Source organism: Melitaea cinxia, chromosome 8 (genome assembly GCF_905220565.1).
Source record: "Melitaea cinxia chromosome 8, ilMelCinx1.1, whole genome shotgun sequence".
NCBI classification, from domain to species: Eukaryota; Metazoa; Arthropoda; class Insecta; order Lepidoptera; family Nymphalidae; genus Melitaea; species Melitaea cinxia.
Window position 1 is genome coordinate 11,404,177 of NC_059401.1, and position 22,712 is coordinate 11,426,888.

The 22,712-nt window shown below is 42.6% G+C and overlaps 1 protein-coding gene across 1 annotated transcript; it reads right to left on the reverse strand.

Moving 5' to 3' along the window:
- Window positions 1-1,059: 1,059 nt before the first annotated feature.
- LOC123656014 (protein turtle-like) lies at window positions 1,060-21,860 on the reverse strand. Its single transcript, XM_045591737.1, is given in 17 exon segments — window positions 1,060-2,008; window positions 2,210-2,279; window positions 7,289-7,516; window positions 7,918-8,103; window positions 8,662-8,745; window positions 9,840-9,948; window positions 13,878-14,099; window positions 15,576-15,767; window positions 16,430-16,500; window positions 16,580-16,840; window positions 16,916-17,186; window positions 17,785-18,026; window positions 18,213-18,348; window positions 18,562-18,708; window positions 19,594-19,635; window positions 19,717-19,847; window positions 21,744-21,860. Coding segments are annotated over 17 exon segments (3,414 nt in total). The 5' UTR covers window positions 21,817-21,860.
- Between the last annotated feature and the right edge of the window lie 852 nt (window positions 21,861-22,712).

A 22,712-nucleotide genomic window follows, 5' to 3' on the forward strand; every position in this document is an offset into this window, starting at 1 on the left:
ATTTCTATGTCTAGTACATAATCCATCAAGCTCATCCTCTTCTTCTTTTTGCGAAAATACTGGTACCCAAAGGTACCTTTACATTCTTTTTTAGCCTTTTTTACCTTTCATTCCAATGTAGTTTGTGGGACTAAGAAAAATTTTGCAGCCAACCCCATTTCTCGCTTCAAAACAACTTCTATCGCCTTGTTCAGTGCTTCCCTTGACCGTTTTCCTCTTTCTGAGTTTCTTTTATAAACATATATGACTTTTTTTAAATATATACCATGCTAAAACAATATATAAAAAATATAAATAATCAAAATCGTGTCAGGCAATATGGGGTATCAGATACCCCATCTTGCCCGTTGATTCGTTTCAAAATTAATATTCAAACAAAAAAAAATGAATAATGTTTCATAACAAAACAAGTTATTACCTGCTACTGCAATGTACTGTAGATAGGATTAACCGAGGTGCCGCTTAAAATTAACCAAATACAAGTTTCATGCACTACGAAACGTACATATAAGAAATTTTAATACGAACAAACGAAATCTATTTTTCGACGATAACTAAAACAAATGAATAGCCGCCGTGTTAGTACTCGTGTGACTAAGAGTTGTCGTGGCGGCCAGTAGCGAGATGGCAGAGCGAATGAGATTGATCAATTTAAATCACCTGAAAAGCCTGATGCCCCGTCTTGCCCACCACCCCGTCTTGCCCGGTGTTCCCCTACATACAATCTATACGTCCTATTAAGTCTTTCATCGAATTGACTTACAAAATAATGTAGGGATTTTACTTTCATACGTAAAAAATATGGAATAAATAAGACAACGTCAATCATCGTAGTCCATCGTTGACTCGGATTAAACGAGACTATATTCTGTAGTCTAGTGGACTAACGCTTCGGAGCGATCGATGGAGATATCGGTCGCGACGTACCGGACGAGTTCATCGATTATTATCTGGAATCTAGCTCTTCTCTACTGAAACCGCGAAGGAAGGTCGGCGATCGCGAAGCGCAGTGTCGGTGGGGAGGAAAACGAGGAAAAACGTACGACATCGAAACGACGATCAGCACACGGTCTCGGCGGGGGCGAGCGTCGACAGCGGCTGCAGCGCGGCCAGCGGCGACAGCGGCTGCAGCGCGGCCGGCGGCTCGGGCGAGCGCCGGCGCCGCGCCTGCCGCTTGCGGAACTCCAGGAACTCCTCCTTCATGGCGCGCACGCGCGCCTCCACGTCGTCGCGCGAGGCGCGCGCGCGCGGCCGCTCGGGCGTGGACGGCGTGGGCGTGCGCGTGGCGCGGTCCCACTCGTAGTGGCCGTCCACCGAGCCCGAGCCCGGGCGCGGCGGCGGCGCGGGCGGCGGCGCGCGGTACGGCGGCGGCCGCCACTCCGCCAGGCTCTCCGGCCGGCTGCTGCGGTTGTGCTGCGAGGACGACGCGTTCTTGCTGCCGAACCCGCTGGACGACGACCTGCTCTCGGGTGACGCCTCGTGCGGGGGCGGCGCGGCCGGCTCGGCGGCGGGGCGCGGCCGGCCGTGGCGCCGGGCGCGGCCCGGGGGCCCCGCGCAGGGTCGCGTCTGCGGCGGCTCCAGTGTGAACGGCGGCGGGGGGCGGGATCGGAAGGAGGGCGGAGTCGGAAAGGACCCGTCCGCCGAACTCGGGAAGGGCACCGAGCTCAGGTCGGAGATGTGGAGTGGCGACCAAGGCGTCCAGGCGGGCGCCCAGATGGGCCAGGGCGGCCAGGGCGGAAAGGGCGGGACGAGCGCGGGGGAGGAGGCGCGGAAGAGCGGCGGCGCGGCGGCGGGGCTGAGCGGCGCGCGCAGGCGCGGCAGGAAGCCGCCGTCGTCCGACGAGGACGGCGCCAGCGACGGCGCCGGCGACGCGCTGGCCGCGCTGGCCGCGCGCGCCGCGCCCGCGGCCACCCACGACACCGGCTCGCCGCAGCGCGACGCCGGCCAGATCCAGTTGGCCGTGAATCGCAAACACTGCACTATACTCGATATTCCGCTTTCTCTAAATCTGAAAGTAGAGAGTGTATACAAATTACCAAAACTCGTTTATTTTCAAATAGGCGAACGAGACTTCAATCGAAGGTCGATGTAGATGGCGTAGACTGACCTGATTTCCTATTGTAAGCGGCATAAAAACAGTTAAATCAGTAAAGTGAAACGACACAAGCAAGTATTATTTAGTATTGAATATTCTCTTTTTCAAACTCACTTTTTAAAAGGCACTTGAGTGCTGTCTGCGGCGCGGAGGTCGGTGAGTCGCGCGGCTACCATGTTGTATGCTGCAACCGAATAATTTCTAAACATTAACGCAGTGCAGCGGACCGTCCTGTGCACGCGTGGCCGCCGCCCGCCACCAACACTATCGGCCTCAAACCCGTTCCGCAACCGCACCACAACCACGAAGCGTTCCCACACCATATTGTCAACTCGAAAGCCAAGCTTACCAAAAAAGACAAGAATAAAAAAAGTAAGAAATATGCATCGTTTTTTTTTTTTGTGTCTTTTATATCACTACGTGATATATTAGAAGTAATTTTTAAACAATAAAAAAGAATAACGACGTTATTTATTACGATCAACTGTTTAGTTAGGGTTTAAAATTAGTTCAGTAATTGAGGTTTTTTTCGTTTGACTTTTTTGTACGTTTCGATTATTTTGTATAAGTAACAATGGGACTGGCGTGTCCGTGTAGGACAAAAGTCCCTAGATTTGATAAAAGAATAAAAAAAATAGTTGACCGAAATGCAGAAACCTTAGGTAGATCATTTGATTACGGGTAAATTGAGCAATGAAGACAATAATTGTCAAAATTTTATTTCAGCACAATTTTTTAAAAGGTTTTTAAATGATAGATTCGTTTTTTAATATTTTCTTGATCTATTTTATATAAATTTATTTTCGCATATTTCGTTGTATATTTTCTTACTCATAATTAAAATTTAAACAAAAAGTAGGTACTATGTTTATTTTTGTGCCATATCTTTTTTGGTAAGGAATTAATGAATTGATAATTCAAAAAACATATTTCAGACAGAATGAACCATATTTAATTTTTGTATTGACCAAAATTCTCAATGACATAAATACGAGGTTATCAAACTTGTCTAGATTCCTGGTTGATTGATATTTCAGCTTGTGGTTTAACAACGAACTGCAATTTTTTTGGCTAACTATTTTTTTTCTGTGTGTAATAATCAATGTAGCTTACAATCTCAACCACTCAGATCATTCTCATTCGTGTCTTTTTTATCCCACGTGTCATTGGTGACATCGACGGTGACCCCTGGCCACAACTGAAATCCATTAAACCCAAAAATTAATTAATTATACATTGTTTAAGAGACAAAATAGAAATAATTACCGTTAAATGTAAACGAACGTGCGTTAAAAGTAAGTGAAGTTACGCTTACTTGACTTTAGTCGCCTAGAAACATTGTGTGAAGTTAGTCGTTCTCGCCAGACACAGATTTTTGTTTTACGGTGATCATGCCTTACTGTGCCATTTTACAATGCAAAAATAATAGCAGAAGAAGAAATCTTAATAATGAAGGTATTCTTACCACCGGTAAGTAACGATAGACATATATATATATATATATATATATATATATATATATATATATATATATATATATATATATACTAGCTGTGCCTGCGGCTTTGCCCGCGTTGAAATCAGTTTGTCACAAAGTTTTCCCGGCAAACTTCCAGTGAAACTCTCCTCAAAATTGGCTTAGCCATTCCGTAAACCTTCCCCTTGAAGCCCTCTCTCCATTTGTGAAACCGCATGAAAATCCGTTCAGTAGATTTTGAGGGAATCGATCGCATACGCTTTTGGGGACTTTGTTTTATAATACACTAGCTGTTGCCCGTGACTACGTTCGCGTGGTTATGAAGATATGCATTAATATCAAGATGTTTCACGCAAATTATTTATTTATGTCAGTCACTTGAAATGCTTATCACTCTGAGTAACTTTTTCTAAGGCACAATTTAGTATAATTTAATAGTTATTTTTATAAAACCTCTCTACACACCACATTTTTAGTTTTATTTTAAGGCTGCTTAAATAACCTATCAGGTGAACTTATAGCTGCTGTATATGTTTCATATAAAGTATCAACCCCAATTAAATCCCCTTAGCGGTGAAATATCGCAAAATCCATTCTTAGCGGACGTCTAGTAACTATAATCTACCTCCCTGCCAAATTTCATCTATGTCCATCTTGGATGGATGGACCATCCAGCGGTTTTTGAGTTCTCGTGATGAGTGAGTCAGTGACCTTTCTCTTTTATATATATAGATTACGATGCATTATTTTGATACGTCCTCACCATCTATAGAGCATACATTTTAAATTTCGAGTATCTTACCTTAAAAACATATGACTTTCATACAAACTTCCAACCCCCGTTTTATCCCTCTAGGGGTCGAATTTCGTAAAATTTTTAGCGGATGTCTACGCCCTATAAGAAACCTACTTGCAAAATTTCAATTTTTTAGCTGTTATAGTTTCGGAGATTTCGTGATGAGTGAGTCAACCTACCATCCCCTGTTTTAACCCTAAAAGGGAGTTGATTTCTAAAGATACATTATTTGGACACCTTCTCGCCATCTATAGAGCATACATTTTAAATTTCAAGTCTCTTACTTCAAAAACATAGGACTTTCATACAAACTTCCAACCCCCGTTTTACGCCCTTAGGGGTCGAGTTTCGTAAAATCCGTTCTTAGCGGATGTCTACGCCCTATAAGAAACCCATCTGCCTAATTTCAAGTTTGTAGGTGTTATAGTTTCGGAGATTTCGTGATGAGTGACCTTTCGCTTTTATATATATTATAGATTATATATTATAGATTATAGATTATAGATAATCTTATTTAAAACACATACACCTTTATTCTGGAACGTTCGCGCTACTATCTACACAATAGAAATTACGCTAGTCAATTAGGGATGTAGTCTATACTCCTATACAAACAAACAAAAACTTGACACTCAACAGCTCCGGAAACACACACAATATATAAGCACAAACGTCCAGACTACGACAGACTGACAAACATCATATGGCCAAATGATCGGGGATCGAACCCGCGACCGTCAGCGTAACGGCCAATGCTGTGACCGCTGTCGTCTGACCTGTACGTCATGTATCGATATCGATGTTGGCTTCGAGTCTAGTGCAGAGTTCAGTGTACGAGTAGTTTGTTTAATGAAAATTGTAATACCTATATTGTTTTATTATTGAAATTTCGACATCGTGTAAAGACAAGATAAAAACAATATTAGGTTAAGGCAATGTCAACTCTATGTGTAGTGACATTGGGTGTAGTTACTTTTGTTTGGAATAAGCGACATCGGATGTAGAATAGCTGAAAGCGTCACGTATAGTTCTTTATAAAAGTAAAGTAAGCTCTATCTTAACGTACGTAGGTTTATTTTCGCTCCATCGTTGAAGCTTTTTTTCTGGACTCGAATTACGTCCACCCAATCATCACAATTGTTTAGTTGTTTTGCTCGTGTGAGTTTGGCGACACCGGTTTTAGTAATAAATTAGCCGAATCACACGTCCTCTAGTTTTGCTTAGTCTGTGTATTCCGTAGTATAAGTTATGCGGGGTACTTAGGTCATCTAGATCAGTTTACACACAGTATTGTTTAACTTACGATTTTGTTTACGTCAGTCTAAGAATTTTTTTACGCTATACTCAAAGTCAAAACATTCTCCGTACTATGGACTCGTGTAGGTTAGAGTGAGTTATTTTGTACACCCCATATGGGAAGAATAAGAATAGGATTTGAATGGATCGCTACATTCCGAGTGCTCGTTACATAGTTTGAAATCAATCAATTAAATTAGTTCCTACACTCAGTCGAAGCATCTGAAAACTTTTGCTCAAAACATTTTAAATGTCGAGATGACCACTTATGGAAATGACTCCTGAATAATTGCTGGGAGAAGGAGAAGAAGAAAGAAGAGTAAACCGCACTGACAGCGGATCAGAGGTTGATATATCTAACTAGGAATCTAGACATAAAAATATAAATATGTACGTCCAATGTACCTCAATTGCTGAAAATGGTTCATGTCTGTAATAATTTCAATAACAAAGTTTTTGACAATTGAGTACATTTTAGGACTAAAAAAATTACATTAAAAAATTAATGTTTTGTTTAAACAAATAAAAATGAAATAAACTGCAATTATGGATGTGAAAGTTATAGATATACATATTTGCTTCAATGACGTAGTAAGCATACAAATATCATTTTAATTTATATTATAAAAGCACCTTAGTAAAAAAAAACAAGTGCAAATTTAACACACAAACTCAGGGTTCCGTACAAACATATTTTTTATATGGAGCTCAAATTAAATAACCCAAGCGCCCGTGAGGGCCAACCTTCATCATTTTATAAAAGCTGAAAATTTCTCAGCGCATGCTCCCATTGCTTGGTATCTGCCAAAGTAACCATGAGTTAAACTTCATATTTGGCCATTGCTGCTATCAGCGTTGGAAGCATGCACGAGAAATTTTCAGCTTTTATGAAATGACAAAAGTCTGGCCTTCGTCATTTCATAATCATTGGGCTCCCAGTCTAAAAGGATGTGTACATTGTCAAATTAAATAATTAAAAATGACATGTATTTGATTGAGATATACAGTTCGTTAACTAGTGATGCGTGAAAATGTGATCTCTAATTAATTTGAAGGTATATTAAATGTTTGTACGGAAGATCAAGGTCTCGTTTGAAACAAACGTATTCTACAAACTCAGCTTGCATTAATTTTAATTTGCAGAAACTTTGTCCATACATGATCACATATCTATACTACTAAAACATCAAATCAATCACTACGAATGAGCAAGATGCAGAAAAGTGCTAAATTAGGCAAATTAGCTTTCAAATATCGTGCTTTTACATTACAATAACAGACAAGCGATGCATGACATTGAGGTTTTCATATTTATTAAATGTTTTAATTTTTTCAATAAAATAATGATATGATATATAAAATGTTTGAAACAATATTCTCATGAGTATAATATGTTCTTGCTTCATCACCGACAATATGGTCAATAAATATCATGGATTTTTTTACAGTGATTTGTAATCGGAATCTTGGGACTGCTAAACTAAATAAATGTTTCACGTTCGGAACTAGTCCCTCGTAACGATAGCTAGGCTAGGTCACTCTGTCACACGGCTACCGGAGCTCTAACGTCTCGGACGTCTAGTGTCGGGAGCGGGCCAGCGGCCGGTTCTCCCGTGAGACTCACCTTTTTCTTGTTTACGACGCTTGCGCTTATTGCATATCTTCACCGCACACACCGATAGTATAATGGCAACTATGAAAAACAATATGCCGCCCACCACGCCGGCCGTGATCGCTTTGTGCTTGACCCGAGCCGGCACGGCAAACTTCACTTCCTCGGAGCTCTCGTAACTGTTCGCAGAGTTCGCCAGCACGCGGAAGTAGTACGTTCGACCGCCTACTAAATTTTTCACTGAAATAAGACGGACATTTAGTAGAGTTAGCGCCACCATCGGTGTAAGAGCTTGTCTACATCGACACGGCAACGATTTGCGTTAGAGTAGGTGCTTTTACATGGTATGACTTGTCGCAGCGATGTGTCCAAGTTCTAAAACCATTGAAATCTTGTTAAAGCGAGTGTCTCGAATTTATTTTCCGAAAATTTAAAAAGCTATTATACAAATGAAAAACTGTTGTGTATTTGTTGCAATTAGGTACATTGTATCAAAATATAGCTACTAGCGACGTCTACGCTGTAATGTGTAAGCTAAACGTTTTGTAATATAATAGAATGTATTTAGTCTGTTGTAAGGTGATAATTTTTTTAGTCTGCACTGAATTGCCGACGTGGTAGTGTTAGAGCGTGGACGGTACCCAGATAGCTGGTCTCCTCGGAGCGGATCTGGCCGCGGTTGAGCGTCTTCCAGTGCGCGTCGGTGCGGTACTTGATGGTGTAGTACTGCACGAGCTGCGCGCGCTCCAGCGGCGCCTGCCACGTGATGAGGAACCCGTTGTGCACCTCCGTCACCGTCAGGTTGCGCGGCGGGCCCGACCGCGGACCTGCGCCCACACCGCCCGTTAGACTGGCTCGTCTTCGTCACAGCTGTCTATTGCGCAGCAGCCAGAAAATGAGAGCTTCGATGCTCTTTATCGTAAGCTAGCAATCGAGAGGTTCGTTGGCGTCGTCATCGTTTGTGAAAATGTACTGCTGGCTTAAAGGAGTACATTGAAAATAAGGGTCAGGAAAAACTGAGGAGCGTTTTAATGATTGCCCACACCCCTCCTGACAACACCTTAAAGGGATCGTGACATATTATAAGTAACCCTGTATATTATCACGCTAAGATCAATAGGAGCGGAACACCAATGAGGAATGTTTCAAAATCGTTTTTTTTCCTTTTGAGAGCTTTCGTTGCGTGCGCTGCGTAAACAGTTAAAGTTTCGCAAAAATCATGTATGACAGAATTGTTCCTATTCCACACGAACGAAGTCGCGGGCAAAAGCTTGTTTGATATAAATTTGTAAAAGTTAATGACTACAAAAAAAAAAAGAAGAAAATAGCAAAGAGGCAAGAAGTATGTTATAGTTATTGAAACGTTAGTTATGATTAGTAAGTACCGGAACCTTCAGGAGCATTCGGAAAAATCTTTTCATCCACCGGCCCGGCAACTGTAGGAGTCGCCTTCGGTTTTGCGCCCACATCTATAAAAGTTAGTTTTATAAATACATATATACATAAATACAACAAATGAACTGGTATTGTGTGCATGTAGTAGCATAAAACAACGACGGTTAGCGTGTTCGATTTCCGCTTGGGCTGGGTATTGGTATTTAGGTGGCGAATGCTAGCGCGACCCCATCTCGCCCCACCCAGGCGGATGACTGCTAACACGTGGTGGGTATTGGTATTTGTACTTTTTTCTTTTCTTGTATACGTGTCTGTCCTTGTGGGTCTCCCCACCGTGCTTTGGAGAGCACGTTAAGCCGTCGATCCCGGTTGTTATCATAAATACTCGATAGCCACCGTTACTCATAGCAGGAAACATATCCGTCAACCCGTTTGTTATAGTACATCGTATATATATTGTTTTTATTCAGACTATTGCTTAAATTGTGAAGTCTGGTGTAATGTACTAAACAGTTGTTGTAACAAAAACAACTCATTTTGTTTGGGTTGGGGAATCTAGATTTCTAGTTACAGAAAAGAGAAGAGAGAAGTGTATAAGAATAATTTTAGCAGTAAAAGAGTGCTGCGTTGATGCTTAAGGAAGACGTCTTAACAAAAGTTTATTTTACGTGTTACTTTGCTATTTATTTGTTACTAAAGATGTTTGTAGTTAAATTAATGACGGCTCACTTCCTACTTGGAAGCGTGTTTACAGAAAAGGTAATGGATAATTATAACGCAATTAACAAATTAATAATTATTCTCAACTTTTAAAACTGACACATTTTTATTTAAGAGAAAATCTGGAAGACACATTCCGGATGAAGAATCAATTATAAATGTATGTTCTACAAGAATAAAAAATAAACAGGTTGTTGTATATATGTTTGGTATGTTTGGTTAGTAAGCCTTTACAAATAAATATATAGTAAAAAAATTATTACCACTGCCGAAGTATATAAAAACCAATAGGTATAAGTAAAGCACTCAGTATAAGCCATATACACCAACAGTATTTTAGCATACATAGGCATAATTGTTCATAAAATAAATAAAATGTATTTAAAAAAAAACCCTTCACCATACAGAACACGAGTTACAGTTTAGCTTGTTACTTTTGAGTACGTACCCAATGTTCGTATCGTAATCGCCTTACTCATCATTCCTTCGCCAATCGTATTCTTACTGTTTACTTGAAACTCGTATGTAGTTCCCGGTTGCAGACGGTTTATTGTCACCTAAAAAGAAAATCAAATGATGCAGTAGATCCCCTTTGCTTATAAGTTAATGTTAAAAAAGGTGATAAAAACCGGTAACCTTTGAGATAATCTAAGATTATATGATTTATTGTAACTTAAAATCTATCTACAGAAATAATCTAGTTTAGTTATAGAAGTATAAACAAACAATAACAGGTGCATAAGTATGAACAAAACGAATCCTTTTCTGAGTATAGAAACCGGGTCATCAGATCGACTACTGTATGTAGAATAGGATAGTTTAGGATCTATCTGCATGTCGAAGAACAAAATACGTCACAATACAAAGCTTACTATGTTCTTCCGTAATTGTGTGTTCATTTACTGCAAGTTAAATTGTGATATATTTTTGTTATGTATTTAAAAAATATGTGCTGTGTGGTTACGGCACTAAAGAATTTAGCAACCCCATCTCTTCCCGTGGGTGTCGTAAGAGGCGACTAAGGGATAGCACAGTTCCACTACCACCTTGGAACTTAAAAGGCCGACCGATGGCGGGATAGCCATCCAACTGCTGGCTTTTTAAATGCACAGACCGAGGACGGGCAGCAGCGTCTTCGGTGCGACAAAGTCAGCCCTGCGGTCACCAACCCGCCTGCCCAGCGTGGTGACTATGGGCAAAAACCCCCATGAGTTCGAACCTAAAAATAAGGCCCTCAGTTCCCGGCAGCCCCACTATTCCCGGCTACGGCAGCGGCCGTGGTAACGGTGGGGTAGAGGGTGCTAAGAATCACCGGGGTACGGGAGGCTGCCATAGAAAAATATTCCTGGCTACGTATAATGGACGCACGCTACGGTTGGACCATCACCTCACCGAACTTGAGGTAGAACTTAGTCACATTAAGTGGAGCATACTGGGGTTGTCTGAAGTCCGAAGAGAGGGAGAGGACACGATGATCCTGGACTCCGGGCACTTGTTCTACTTCCGTGAAGGTGATGGGCTTTCCCAAGGTGGCGTCGGTTTTCTGGTTCACAAGACTCTCACTAACAACGTTGTGGAAGTCAGTAGTGTGTCGACCCGGGTAGCGTACCTTGTACTTAAGCTCACCGACAGGTACTCCCTGAAAGTGATACAGGTATATGCGCCGACCTCGGCACACTCTGACGATGAAGTCGAAGCCTTGTATGAAGATATTACAAGGGCCATACATGGCACTACTTCGACCTTCTACAGCGTTGTTATGGGAGACTTCAACGCTAAAGTGGGAGTACAAGGCCGCGACGGATCGAGCATCGGACCACACGGATTGGGGCACAGGAATCACAGGGGGCAGACGCTTGTCAACTTCCTCGAATCGGAGGGGCTCTTCTTGATGAACTCATTTTTTGAGAAGAAGCCCCAAAGGAGGTGGACATGGCAAAGCCCCGATACTGTGACGAGGAACGAGATAGATTTCATCATAGCGGATAAAAGGCATATATTCAGAGATGTCTCAGTGGTTAACAGGTTTAACACCGGCAGCGACCACCGGCTAGTACGGGGCACTCTGAATATATGTCTCCGAAAGGAGCGGACCCGCTTGATGAAATCTACTCTCCGACCTACGCTGCCCCAAATACTATGTGGCTCCGAGCAGTTTCAGTTGGAACTCCAAAACCGATTCGATTCGCTGGAAACTACTAGCGACGTGGACGAGATAACCGACAACGTGGTGAAGACGGTGTGTACACTGGGTCGCAGGCACTTTCCACCAACAAAGCCAACGAAGCAGTCCAAACTTTCTCCCGAAGCCTTGGATCTGATGCGGCAGAGGCGCGAGTTGCCGGCTGCTTCGCCAGAACAGAGGGCTCTTTCCAAGAGGGTACGGAAAATTATTCGCCGAGACCTCCGCTGCTCAAATACGAGAGAGGTTGCTACTCTGATTGAGCAGAATAGGGGGTCCAAAGTTTTCCAAAGACCATTAGGGAGAAGCCTTCTTGCGAAGCTTAAAACAGCAGATGGCAGAACCGTCTGCTCTCGCCCTCAGGTCCGAGAAGAGGTTGAGAATTTTTATGGACAGCTGTACTCGTCGAGCGCACGCAAGCCTGCGACTTGGGACACCGAAGATCCACGGGCACCATTGTTGCGCCATTATTCGGAGTTTATCCCGGACTTCGAAGAGGATGAGATTGGTGCAGCGCTCGGGCAGCTTAAAAACGGAAGGGCCCCGGGGGATGACGGAGTTACCACTGAACTCCTTAAAGCCGCAGGGCGACCTGTCCTGAAAGCCTTGGCAAGACTATTTAACGCCGTCATCCACCGAGGTACCACGCCGGAGGCGTGGTCCAGGAGTGTGGTGGTGCTGTTCTTTAAGAGAGGCGATAAGTCTCTGTTAAAGAATTACAGACCGATCTCACTTCTGAGCCACGTCTATAAGCTGTTTTCGAGGGTTGTTACGAATCGTCTCGCCAGAAGACTCGACGAATTCCAACCACCAGAGCAGGCTGGGTTTCGAAATGGCTACAGCACCGTGGACCACATCCATACTGTTCGGCAGATTATCCAAAAGACGGAAGAATATAATCAACCGCTGTGTATGGCATTTGTGGACTACGAGAAAGCCTTCGACTCCGTCGAGACCTGGGCTGTCCTGGACTCTCTGCAGAGGTGTCATATCGACTGGCGATATATCGAAGTACTAAAATCTATGTACGACGCGACGACGATGACCGTTCATGTCAATGACCAAAGAACAAGACCTATTTCCCTCCGGCGCGGGGTAAGACAGGGGGATGTAATATCACCGAAACTGTTTACCACTGCGCTAGAGGATGTTTTTAAGACCTTGGATTGGGGGGAACGGGGCATCAACGTCAACGGTGAATTCATCTCTCACCTTCGTTTCGCCGACGATATTGTCATCTTTGCGGAGACGCTGGATGAGTTAGGCCAAATGCTGGCCGGCCTAAACGAGTCCTCCCGACGTGTCGGTCTCTGTATGAACTTGGATAAGACGAAAGTTATGTTTAACAACCAAGTCATACCAATACCGGTATCGGTCGATGGTACCCTTCTCGAAGTTGTTCAGGATTATATTTACCTAGGCCATACTATCCAACTAGGCCGCAACAACTTCGAGAAGGAGGCCGATAGGAGGATCCGGTTGGGCTGGGCGGCGTTTGGCAGACTCCGTCGAGTCTTCACTTCGAAGATTCCGCAATGCTTGAAGACAAAAGTTTTCGAGCAATGCGTCCTGCCTGTGTTAACATACGGAGCCGAGACGTGGACACTGACCAAGGGACTGGTCCACAAGTTTAAAGTCGCACAACGTGCAATGGAACGGGCTATGCTTGGGGTCTCTCTCAAAGACAGGATTAGAAATGAGACTATCCGCGAGAGAACGAAAGTAACCGACATAGCCCACAGAATTAGCAAGTTGAAGTGGCAGTGGGCTGGTCATCTGTGTCGCAGGACCGATGGCCGTTGGAGTAGACGGGTCCTAGAGTGGAGACCGCGTCTTGGCAAACGCAGTGTGGGACGTCCTCCGGCCCGTTGGACCGACGATCTACGTAAAATTGCCGGTGTAGGCTGGATGAGGATTGCGGAAGACCGGGATGTGTGGCGCGAACTTGGGGAGGCCTATGTCCAGCAGTGGACTGCGATAGGCTGAAGTGATGATGATGATGAGTGATGAGTGATTTAAAAAATATAACATTTGTTGACAATTTGTTCATGATAAGAAAAAAAAACGAGTGTGCTTTTGGACCACACGACTAAATTAAAACTTATTTAGTTGTCCCTTCAGTATTATACGAAACGTAACTCTTTCTCTTTCTATCTTCACTAACTTATATATCCCTTTCACCCTCCGTTCGCCTCGCCCGATCGAACTTTTCGTAACGCTCTCGTCGTGCATTCACCAGCCTACTCCCCAAGTCAAGCGTCCGTAAAAAAGTTTTATTTCAAAAATAGATGAGAGTGTACTGACCGTGGTGGAGCCGGAGGGTGTGACGGGAACTTTAGTCCACTCGGAGTAGCCAGCCTCGCGGTACCAGATGGTGTAGTCCTGCTTGTAGTCGGGCCCGCCCGCGTAGCCGGGCGCCCAGTACAGCGTCACCTGGAACTCCGTGGCCGTGCCCGACACGTTGTGCGGCGCGTGCGGCTGCGTGCCCTCGATCACCAGCTGCGTGTCCGCCACTATGGTCGCCACCTACCGCCCACAACACCTCAGCACGATATTACAACCTAATGAGGAGTCCGGGTAGTCGTCTCCCTCGGCAAAAGTGACGTATACCCTCGTTCGTGTATGATAATTACGTTGCCATTTTAAGGTAACATTATGAAATCCTCGATCACCAGCTGTGCCGCCACTATCGTCGCGACCTGTCACCCACAGCGCTTCAGCACGATATGACAATTTAACAACGATTGACCCTCGGCAAAAGTGACGACTACCCGGGTTCGTGTACATCAGTTACGTTGACGTGTTTAAGTAACGTTAACGTTGTTCATCATTTTGAGTTCCTAAAAAGTTCGTTAAACCTGTAGCCATTATGCTTGAAATAGTGCCTCTATATCGGGAAGCCAAAATAAGTAACAACAAATGTGGTTAATAGGGTACTTTCGGTGGTGAAATATAAATTATAAAAATTGATAAAAATTAAAATTTATGTAGTATAAAATGCCCAAAACATAAAAGCACATTATTGTTTTATTATATTCTAATATAAAGTCGTTTATTTTAATCTGTATATCACGTGACCTAAAACACGACCCGCCATGGTATGACGTCATACGGGCAAAAACAAAGTTCTGTCAGTGCTGTAAACATCTAGGTACATATCTATCAACTTTAACTTCAAGGAGTAATAATTGTGCTATTTTGTTAGTGCATTTCATTTATACCTATTTATTTATTGAAATGCAAAAAGGTTTTGTAAAAGCAGATAGTACGAATCTGTCAGAAATTGATTTAATGATGGTTGCCAACTTTTTTGAATGTAACTCAGACTTCTGTTCTGTCGAATTTCAGAATGTTAAAATATCTTTGTAAGTATTACTTGTTATATTATACTATTTTTTATGTAAGTTCCAGGTATATCTAATTTGAAAAATAATGTTAGAAAGTGTTAGGTTATGTTTTATTACTTATGTCACTGCCAAATTAAGGCTTAATAGTTTTTTTCAATGCTAGTATTTGTACAGCTAGACGCTACACACCAACGATAGCTATTGTAATTCATTATTTTACACAAAAACACCAAATATTTGTAGCTGTTAACGTTGAACGACAAAGAGTATATATATAAGGTATTGAACTTTTGACGTATTGAACGAGTTCGGTCTTACATATGTCATACACGACTTTTGTTATTAACCATATTGCGTCACCAGATTAGCTGATAGCGTTTTCGCGGAAATAAAAAAAGTTTAAAATGTTATTTAACTTTATGGCATGAAAGCGTGTTTATTTTGCCGAAATATATATATATTGTGGCTTTTTAATGGAAAATCAACATTTCGAAGTACTTTTTCAAACGTAGTAGAATACCCTATTCTATATGATTAGATACATGTCACTTATTGTAAAATAAAAGTGCAAAGATGAAGCAGTTGTGGGTTGATCAAGTAAAAGCGAACGTGAACGAGTCCGACTAATGTATTTTGTCACAGACAGGCCACCGACCTCGTTGGAGACGACGCACTGGTAGATGGAGAAGTCCTGGCGGCGCAGCGTGTCGATGGTGATGTTCCCGCCCAGCACGCGCACGCGGCTCTTCTGCAGCGGCTGGCCGTCGCGCCGGCGCCACAGCACGCTGGGCCGCTGCGTGCCCTCCGCCTCCTGCGCCTCGCAGTGCATCTCCACCGACTCGCCCACCTGCGGCGAGCCTGGGCTCAGTGGCGGCCGTGCATGGGGAGTTCGAGGTGGACTCGTCGGTCCGATGATATGGCACCGGTATCGGTATACGACTAAAGCGAGTTCCTTTTGACGGAAGATTTGTGCATTGGATGTGTCATTGTATTGCATCTCTACTGACTCGCCCACCTACACAAAACCTCCCTCAAACTCAGTAACGAAGTTAATAGGGACTCGTCGAACTGACAATATATGAACACGACGAACTCGCCCACCTGCGCCACGACACGTCATTCAGACTCGGTTACGAACGTTGATAGGAGGCAGGGACGAGAGGAACTCGTCGGTCAAACAACATCAGTGTTCGGTGACATCAAATTTCTTTGTTACAGAAGATTTAGTATTCCAGAATATTTTCCGTATCTTACAAATTGTTCTAATATAGCTTTTAAATTAATGGGTTTCGTCTACAACTTCTGCAAAAAAATTCCATCTAGACTTTTTTCTTTGTGGATAGGTCATTCATTACTCTCAAAATCTCGTGATATCGAGAAACGTAAGATTAAAATAACTAAGTATAACTCGACCAAAAAACAAAAGCGTTTTAAAACGTTGATATGGACAAATATGTAAAATTAACCTTAATTTATTATCGACACATAATAACAGCAAAGATCAATCACCTTTCTTTGATAAAATGGTTCCGGTTCTACTGTGAACACTGGTGGTTTACGAACTAGCACTTCCATCGGACCTATAACAATATTAATACCAAGAATATTAGAGAGTCTTGTAAAATAACTTTTTCTAATCATAAAAAGTTTTTAAATTACCGGACGATCCTTGAGTTCCCTGAGCATTATATGGGGTACACGTATATCGGCCCTGGTGATTCTGATTCACGCGTGTAAATAGTAGGGAACCGTTGTTCATGATCACTATGTCCTTTGTCTGATAGGGTTCCAACAGTCTCTTGTCCTTTGTCCACGTAACGTACTGAAGGGGTGGATTCGCCTTTATATAACACTGCACAACTCCTGCCAGGCGAAACGGGAGATACTGGACAGTTGGCGTGAACGTCACTTTGGCAGGATCTGTAAAAATATCAGTAAGTCAAAATTTTTGTCCTGCTAAATGTAAGTTAGTACCAGGATTAGGTAGGTTCTTACATTCGACATTAAGATATGCGGAAGCACTTTGTGGATCACCGATGCCATTGGAAACCTCGCATAGATATTGTCCCGAGTCGTCTGCCGCGACGGGGTTTATGACGAGCGCTCCGTCCCCGCGTATCGTGACCCTCGTCTCCAGGGCTGCCACTTCCGCCACGGGCGCCCCTTCGCGGAACCATTTCACCGTTACGTTTCCTGGCAGAGCTTTTGCCTCGCATGTAAACTGAACCTTTTCTCCTTCTAATTTTGTCTGATTTGTAGGCGGCATCTAGATCAATAAAAAATAGAATTTCTTATTGATTTTCTAAATCGAAGATGTCTTTATTGCCTGTAGTATGATTTTCGTTAACATTCTTATAAACTTAGGCCATGAATTCTAGGTAACAAAGGACAAGTTCTAATTTACGAGTAGCTTATCGATAGTTTTAATCTAAGTTTGAAACAATGAGCAAAAACTTTATATTCTTTCCTATCAGACGGTGCTGGCATCAGTTTGAGCTAGCTTTTTTATAAGTTTATCTTCCGTATTATGGTATATGGTAGATGATTATGTTATCTGTATCGTACATATTATAATGTATCATAGTTAGTGTCTTAATACCGGACTTACAAGTATAAACTAGGCTTTTAAAATTGACAAATGCCCTCACATATACGTAAAGAAAAGGGAAATAGGTTTTGACAAGAAGGAATAGATACCTACGACATAAGTTGTTTTTTTAACCTTGTTTTCTTCGATTATTATTTATCTCTTAAAAAAAATGTTCCTATTACTAGAACCGATAAAGTTTTAATGTTGAAGATGGAGACGAATTCTGCACGATTAGGAATAAATTCAGGTTCTTAGAAGATCATTTCTAACTTACTGTGATGACGGCACCACCCGCGATGATAACTCGAGCGGTGTGTGAAACTTGCCCCTCTCCATTCCTCGCTATACAAGTATAGTCGCCTATGTCTTCGTGTCGAATATTGCTAATTCTAAGTTCCGTGCCGTCGTTGAAGATGCCCACTGTGCCCGATGGTTCTACGGGGTTCGCCTCCTTGAACCACAATATCTCCGGCGGTGGTGTTCCTTCAGCTTGACAGTTAAGAATAATAGCATCCCCTGTTGTAAACGATATTTATGTTGTTTTAACTTGAAATACTTAATGTAATGTTATGTAACTTACATTTGCGTGACACAAAATATGTAAAAATTGTCAAAACTATTTGATTATTCAAAACTTGCTTGCTATTAATTTATCCACAAAAGGAGTATACATATTAATGGATAATAATCATAGTGTCAAACCTAAATTGACGTATATAATGTCTTCCGGTGTGATGGAGAAGCGAGGCGGCGCGTGCACGTCGAGGTGGAACCACGTGCCATTCTTGTGTTGACTGGGAGAGCGGTTGAGAAACACCACCTTACACTCATACCATCCCTAAATGGAGGATAACCCACATTTAGTGAAGTAGACACTCTTATTTCAGTAATGATGTAACTTTCATTCGAATTTCGAGGGTTGCAACAGCTCTTGAGAGATATTATAATTTGTAAGTACCTATTGCTTATATTAAATAGACAGTCGATTAGTGTATGGTATAAAAAAGGAAATAAATGAAAGAGTAAAAACAAGTAACAGTTCATAAATTACCTGATCAGATTCTGTAATGTTGGTGAGATTGAGACTAGCGGCGCCGTACGATGAATCCGGAGACACTCTCGACACTCTTCCTTCATAGCCTTCACCACTATGTGTCGGGTAGTTCTCGTACCAGATGTATATGGGGATGTCCTGACCCTACATACATTCAGAATGTTAATTTCTGTTATTCAGTTGGTGCGACACCTGAACGAATACCTGGTGATTACTAACTACTTATACATACTTTACACATACCTACACAGTTTACGTATTAGGTTCCTGAGTTACATTGACTTACATACAATATCTTGTAACAATTTGAAGTGTAATTGTTACTAGATGAAGCTACACTACAAAAAAAAAGACGATGGTAGCCAACAAAAGCATGCAATATTGGGAATGCAAATGAATTGCTTTCGATTATTCTTATAAAAGAATGAAGAACAAGACTAAGAATATAAAATGGACTACAAAACAAAATAAATATTATTACATGCAGTTTGTTTTTATATTTATATCTATATTTTAACTATAAATTAGAGTTAATACATTGGTCTAAATTTGCAGAAAAAAGTGGGCAAATCCGACAGCCACAGGAAGAGAGAAACAGACAGAACCGCCGCCAGTGCGCGAGGGAGTGCGCGTGCCCCGTGTCAGCTGAGTAAGCTACAACGTGCTCCCCATACTATCTTAGAGAGGTAAACTGGTGCACCCAAAATAAAAGTTATTATAGTATCATAAAAATAAATTTGTAATCGTATAACATGTGGTAGTGTATGTGTTTGTTCTTTATCGAACGGGGATCTGCTGCTCTCTCGGACTCGCTTTGAAGGCCTTTGTCACTGTGGTGTTAGTCGTCCGGTCGGTGGGCGACGCGTCAAGTAATAGGCAATACGTTGAAGAGGCAGTTACATAAAAGGCGTGCGCGGAGGAGTCGCGGGGCGAGGGCGGCGGGGCGAGCCCCCGCCCCGCGGCGCCCGCGGTTCCACTAGCACGGGACAATACGAACTGTCGAAGTTGACACAAGCACGTTTTATATACTTTACATTCTGCGAGGCGCGTCCGGGGACGAGCCGACCTTTACTGAACAGAAACACACACACGAAAGATGAGCAGCGTTGTAATGTAAGAGTGGAGTGTTGGCCGTCGTACCGTTTCGCCTACCTTCTTCTCCCACTGCAAGACGTACGGCACGGGGATGTCTTCGGGGAAGTCCACCTGACAATTGAACACGACGCTCTCTCCGAGGATAGCTGTGATGTGAACAGCATCTTGGTGGTCTTGGTGGCAAGTTACTGTAACAGTTTATGTTGAGACAACAATTATTAACATTCGGTAAGTAATCCTAGTTATGACCTTGTTATAAAATTAAACATTTACACGAAAGCTACATATTTCAACATTTAATAGATATAAAAACCTCAAAAGTCGAAGTTGATATAACTATTTCATTGAGAAAAAGAGGTGTGAATCTGGACTACTAGTTATTATGTGTATAGAAATTGTCTCGCGTTTTTCGATAGAACAAATCGATCCTAGAAAACTTGAAAGTAATGGGCAGAGTTTCCGCACCTAATATGTACATGTTCCGATAGTTTACCAGCGTGGCGGATAACTAACAAAAACTTTATTCTTCATGTGGGAAAAACGCCTTGTTGTAACATTTACAAACTGTAACTTTATTTTTATAATCCCAATGAGTTTTAGTGGCCGCTGCATACGTAACGTGCACGGGACGGGTTTAGAACGTGGACGGGACGGGGATGGAATGTGGTTAGTAAATATTAACGGAGATTTTTAATGCATACGCACCGTGACAGTAGTTCGGTAACAGTAGGTAAATGCACGTGCTTCCCTACTTTAGCTCTCCGGAACGACCGGAGCGACTGCATACGCAACGGAATCATGGCCGGGACGAGGTTCGCGCGGTACAAACTAAACATCGTTGCTGACGATATTTTTCCTTCCCCGTGCGTTTCACGTTCCCGTCCTGTGCGTGCTTCCGTGACGTATGCTCTTTGGCTTACATTTTCTCGTCATCATCATCATCATCATTACAGCCTTTACAGTCCACTACTGGACACAGGCCTCCACAAGTTTACGCCAAAAATGACGTGGAATCATGTGTTTTGCCCATAGTCACCACGCTGGGCAGGCGTGTTGGTGACCGCAGGGCTGGTTTTGGCGCACCGAAGACGCTGCTGCCCGTCTTCGGCCTGTATATTTCAAAGCCAGCAGTTGGATGGTTATCCCGCCATCGGTCGGATTTTCAAGTTCCAAGGTGGTAGCGGAACTATGTTATCCCTTAGTCGCCTCTTACGACACCCACGGGAAGAGAGGGGGTGGCTATATTCTTTAGTACCGTAGCCACACAGTACCATTTACATTACATTTTCTATGAAACGATATTTCCAAAACTTCACACCCCACCCCATTCCGTCCAGACAGAAGACAGAAACCGAAGACAGAAAACACGGCTAATGGCTTTAAGTCAGAGCAGTAATGATCTCGTCTGTACGTTCATCAATATACTCGTACCCGACCGTCTGTGATAAAACTCAATTTTTTTTTTAATATTTCATTTCATGTATTATTTAGCTATAGAATAACGAAAAATAAATAATAAATACAAAATAAAGTTACAATTGAAGATTGTGTAGGATCTCCATACAATAAACCTCTTTTTTTGCTCGATCTCAAAAAAATCTGTGGTTATTAATAATGTACGGTCGTTCCCGCATGTCCGGACGCATATTTACCCCCTATACTTTACTGGTGTTTTTTGTTGTTGTTTTTACTGCTATAAATATATTTAACAACTGCTCTGGTGTACTGGTGTGAGTAGTCGCCTAAAACTCCGACGGTGTGCGGATTCGATTCCCGATCGGGATGGATATTTGTATTTGTACAAATATTTCTTTCCGGTTTGGATGTCTGTCCTTGTAGGTCTCCCCAACGTGCCTCGATGAGCACGTTAAGCCGTCGGTCCCGGTTGTAATCCTAATGAGGCCTTTAACCAGCTGCTGGATGATACAGGCTGAATGCGAAAGAAATATATTTTATTCTATGATGTATTGTTATAAATATGTTTAAAATTAGTTTGAAATTGGCCTTGGAACGCACTTCGATTAAGGCCGGCAGATTTAATATGGACAAACATGGATTGAAAGTTAAGTATCAGAAAATGGTACCCGGCAGGTTGACTAGCAGCAAGAGGAGCAGGCCGGCGGCGATGTGCGGCGGTTGCTCGGCGCGCCAGCCCATGCCTGCGCTCCCATGTCACGGCCGCGCGCGGCGACTCATTCTCGGTGCATCACCTGCGCGAAAAGTACCACGTTTAATGGCATGTTACTCAGATTTCATCATTACATCATTACAGCTTATACAGTCCACTGCTGGACACAGGCCTCCACAAGTTCGTGCCAAAAATGGCGTAAACTCATGTGTTTTGCCCATAGTCACCACGCTGGGCAGGCGGGTTGGTGACCGCAGTACTGGCTTTGTCGCACCGAAGACGCTGCTGCCCGTCTTCGGCCTGTGTATTTCAAAGCCAGCAGTTGGATGGTTATCCCGCCATCGGTCGGTTTCTTAAGTTCCAAGGTGGTTGTGGAACCTTGTTATCCCTTAGTCGCCTCTTACGACACCCACGGGAAGTGTGGGGGTGGCTAAATTCTTTAGTGCCGTAGCCACACAGCACAAGACCCAAATTTACCTGACGAGAAATGGGAACTTTGCAAAAATTTTATTTATTAATAAAATGGGTGCTCGTCATATAATTGATAATTCTGACACGATTGTAATAACAGACACACTTATTTATTGTAATACGTTACAGATGACAGATAATAAATAGAATTTTCAATATGTTAAATAATTTATGCTATCTTAGAAAAAACATAATTTTCTACTTCTATTACTTATAACATTAATTAGATAGGCAATTTTTTCGTCATGACCTACTTAAACAATATAATAATAACAATTATTATCTTGTTTATATAATTCATAACTTTAGCCTACCGCAGTCCACTGCTGGACATAGGCCTCCACAAGTTCGCGCCAAAACTTTTCCATCATTCGTCAGCTTTAACAGTTTCAAGGTGGTAGTGGAAACTGTGTTATCTCTTAGACGCCTCTTAAGACAGCGGAAAGAGGGGGTG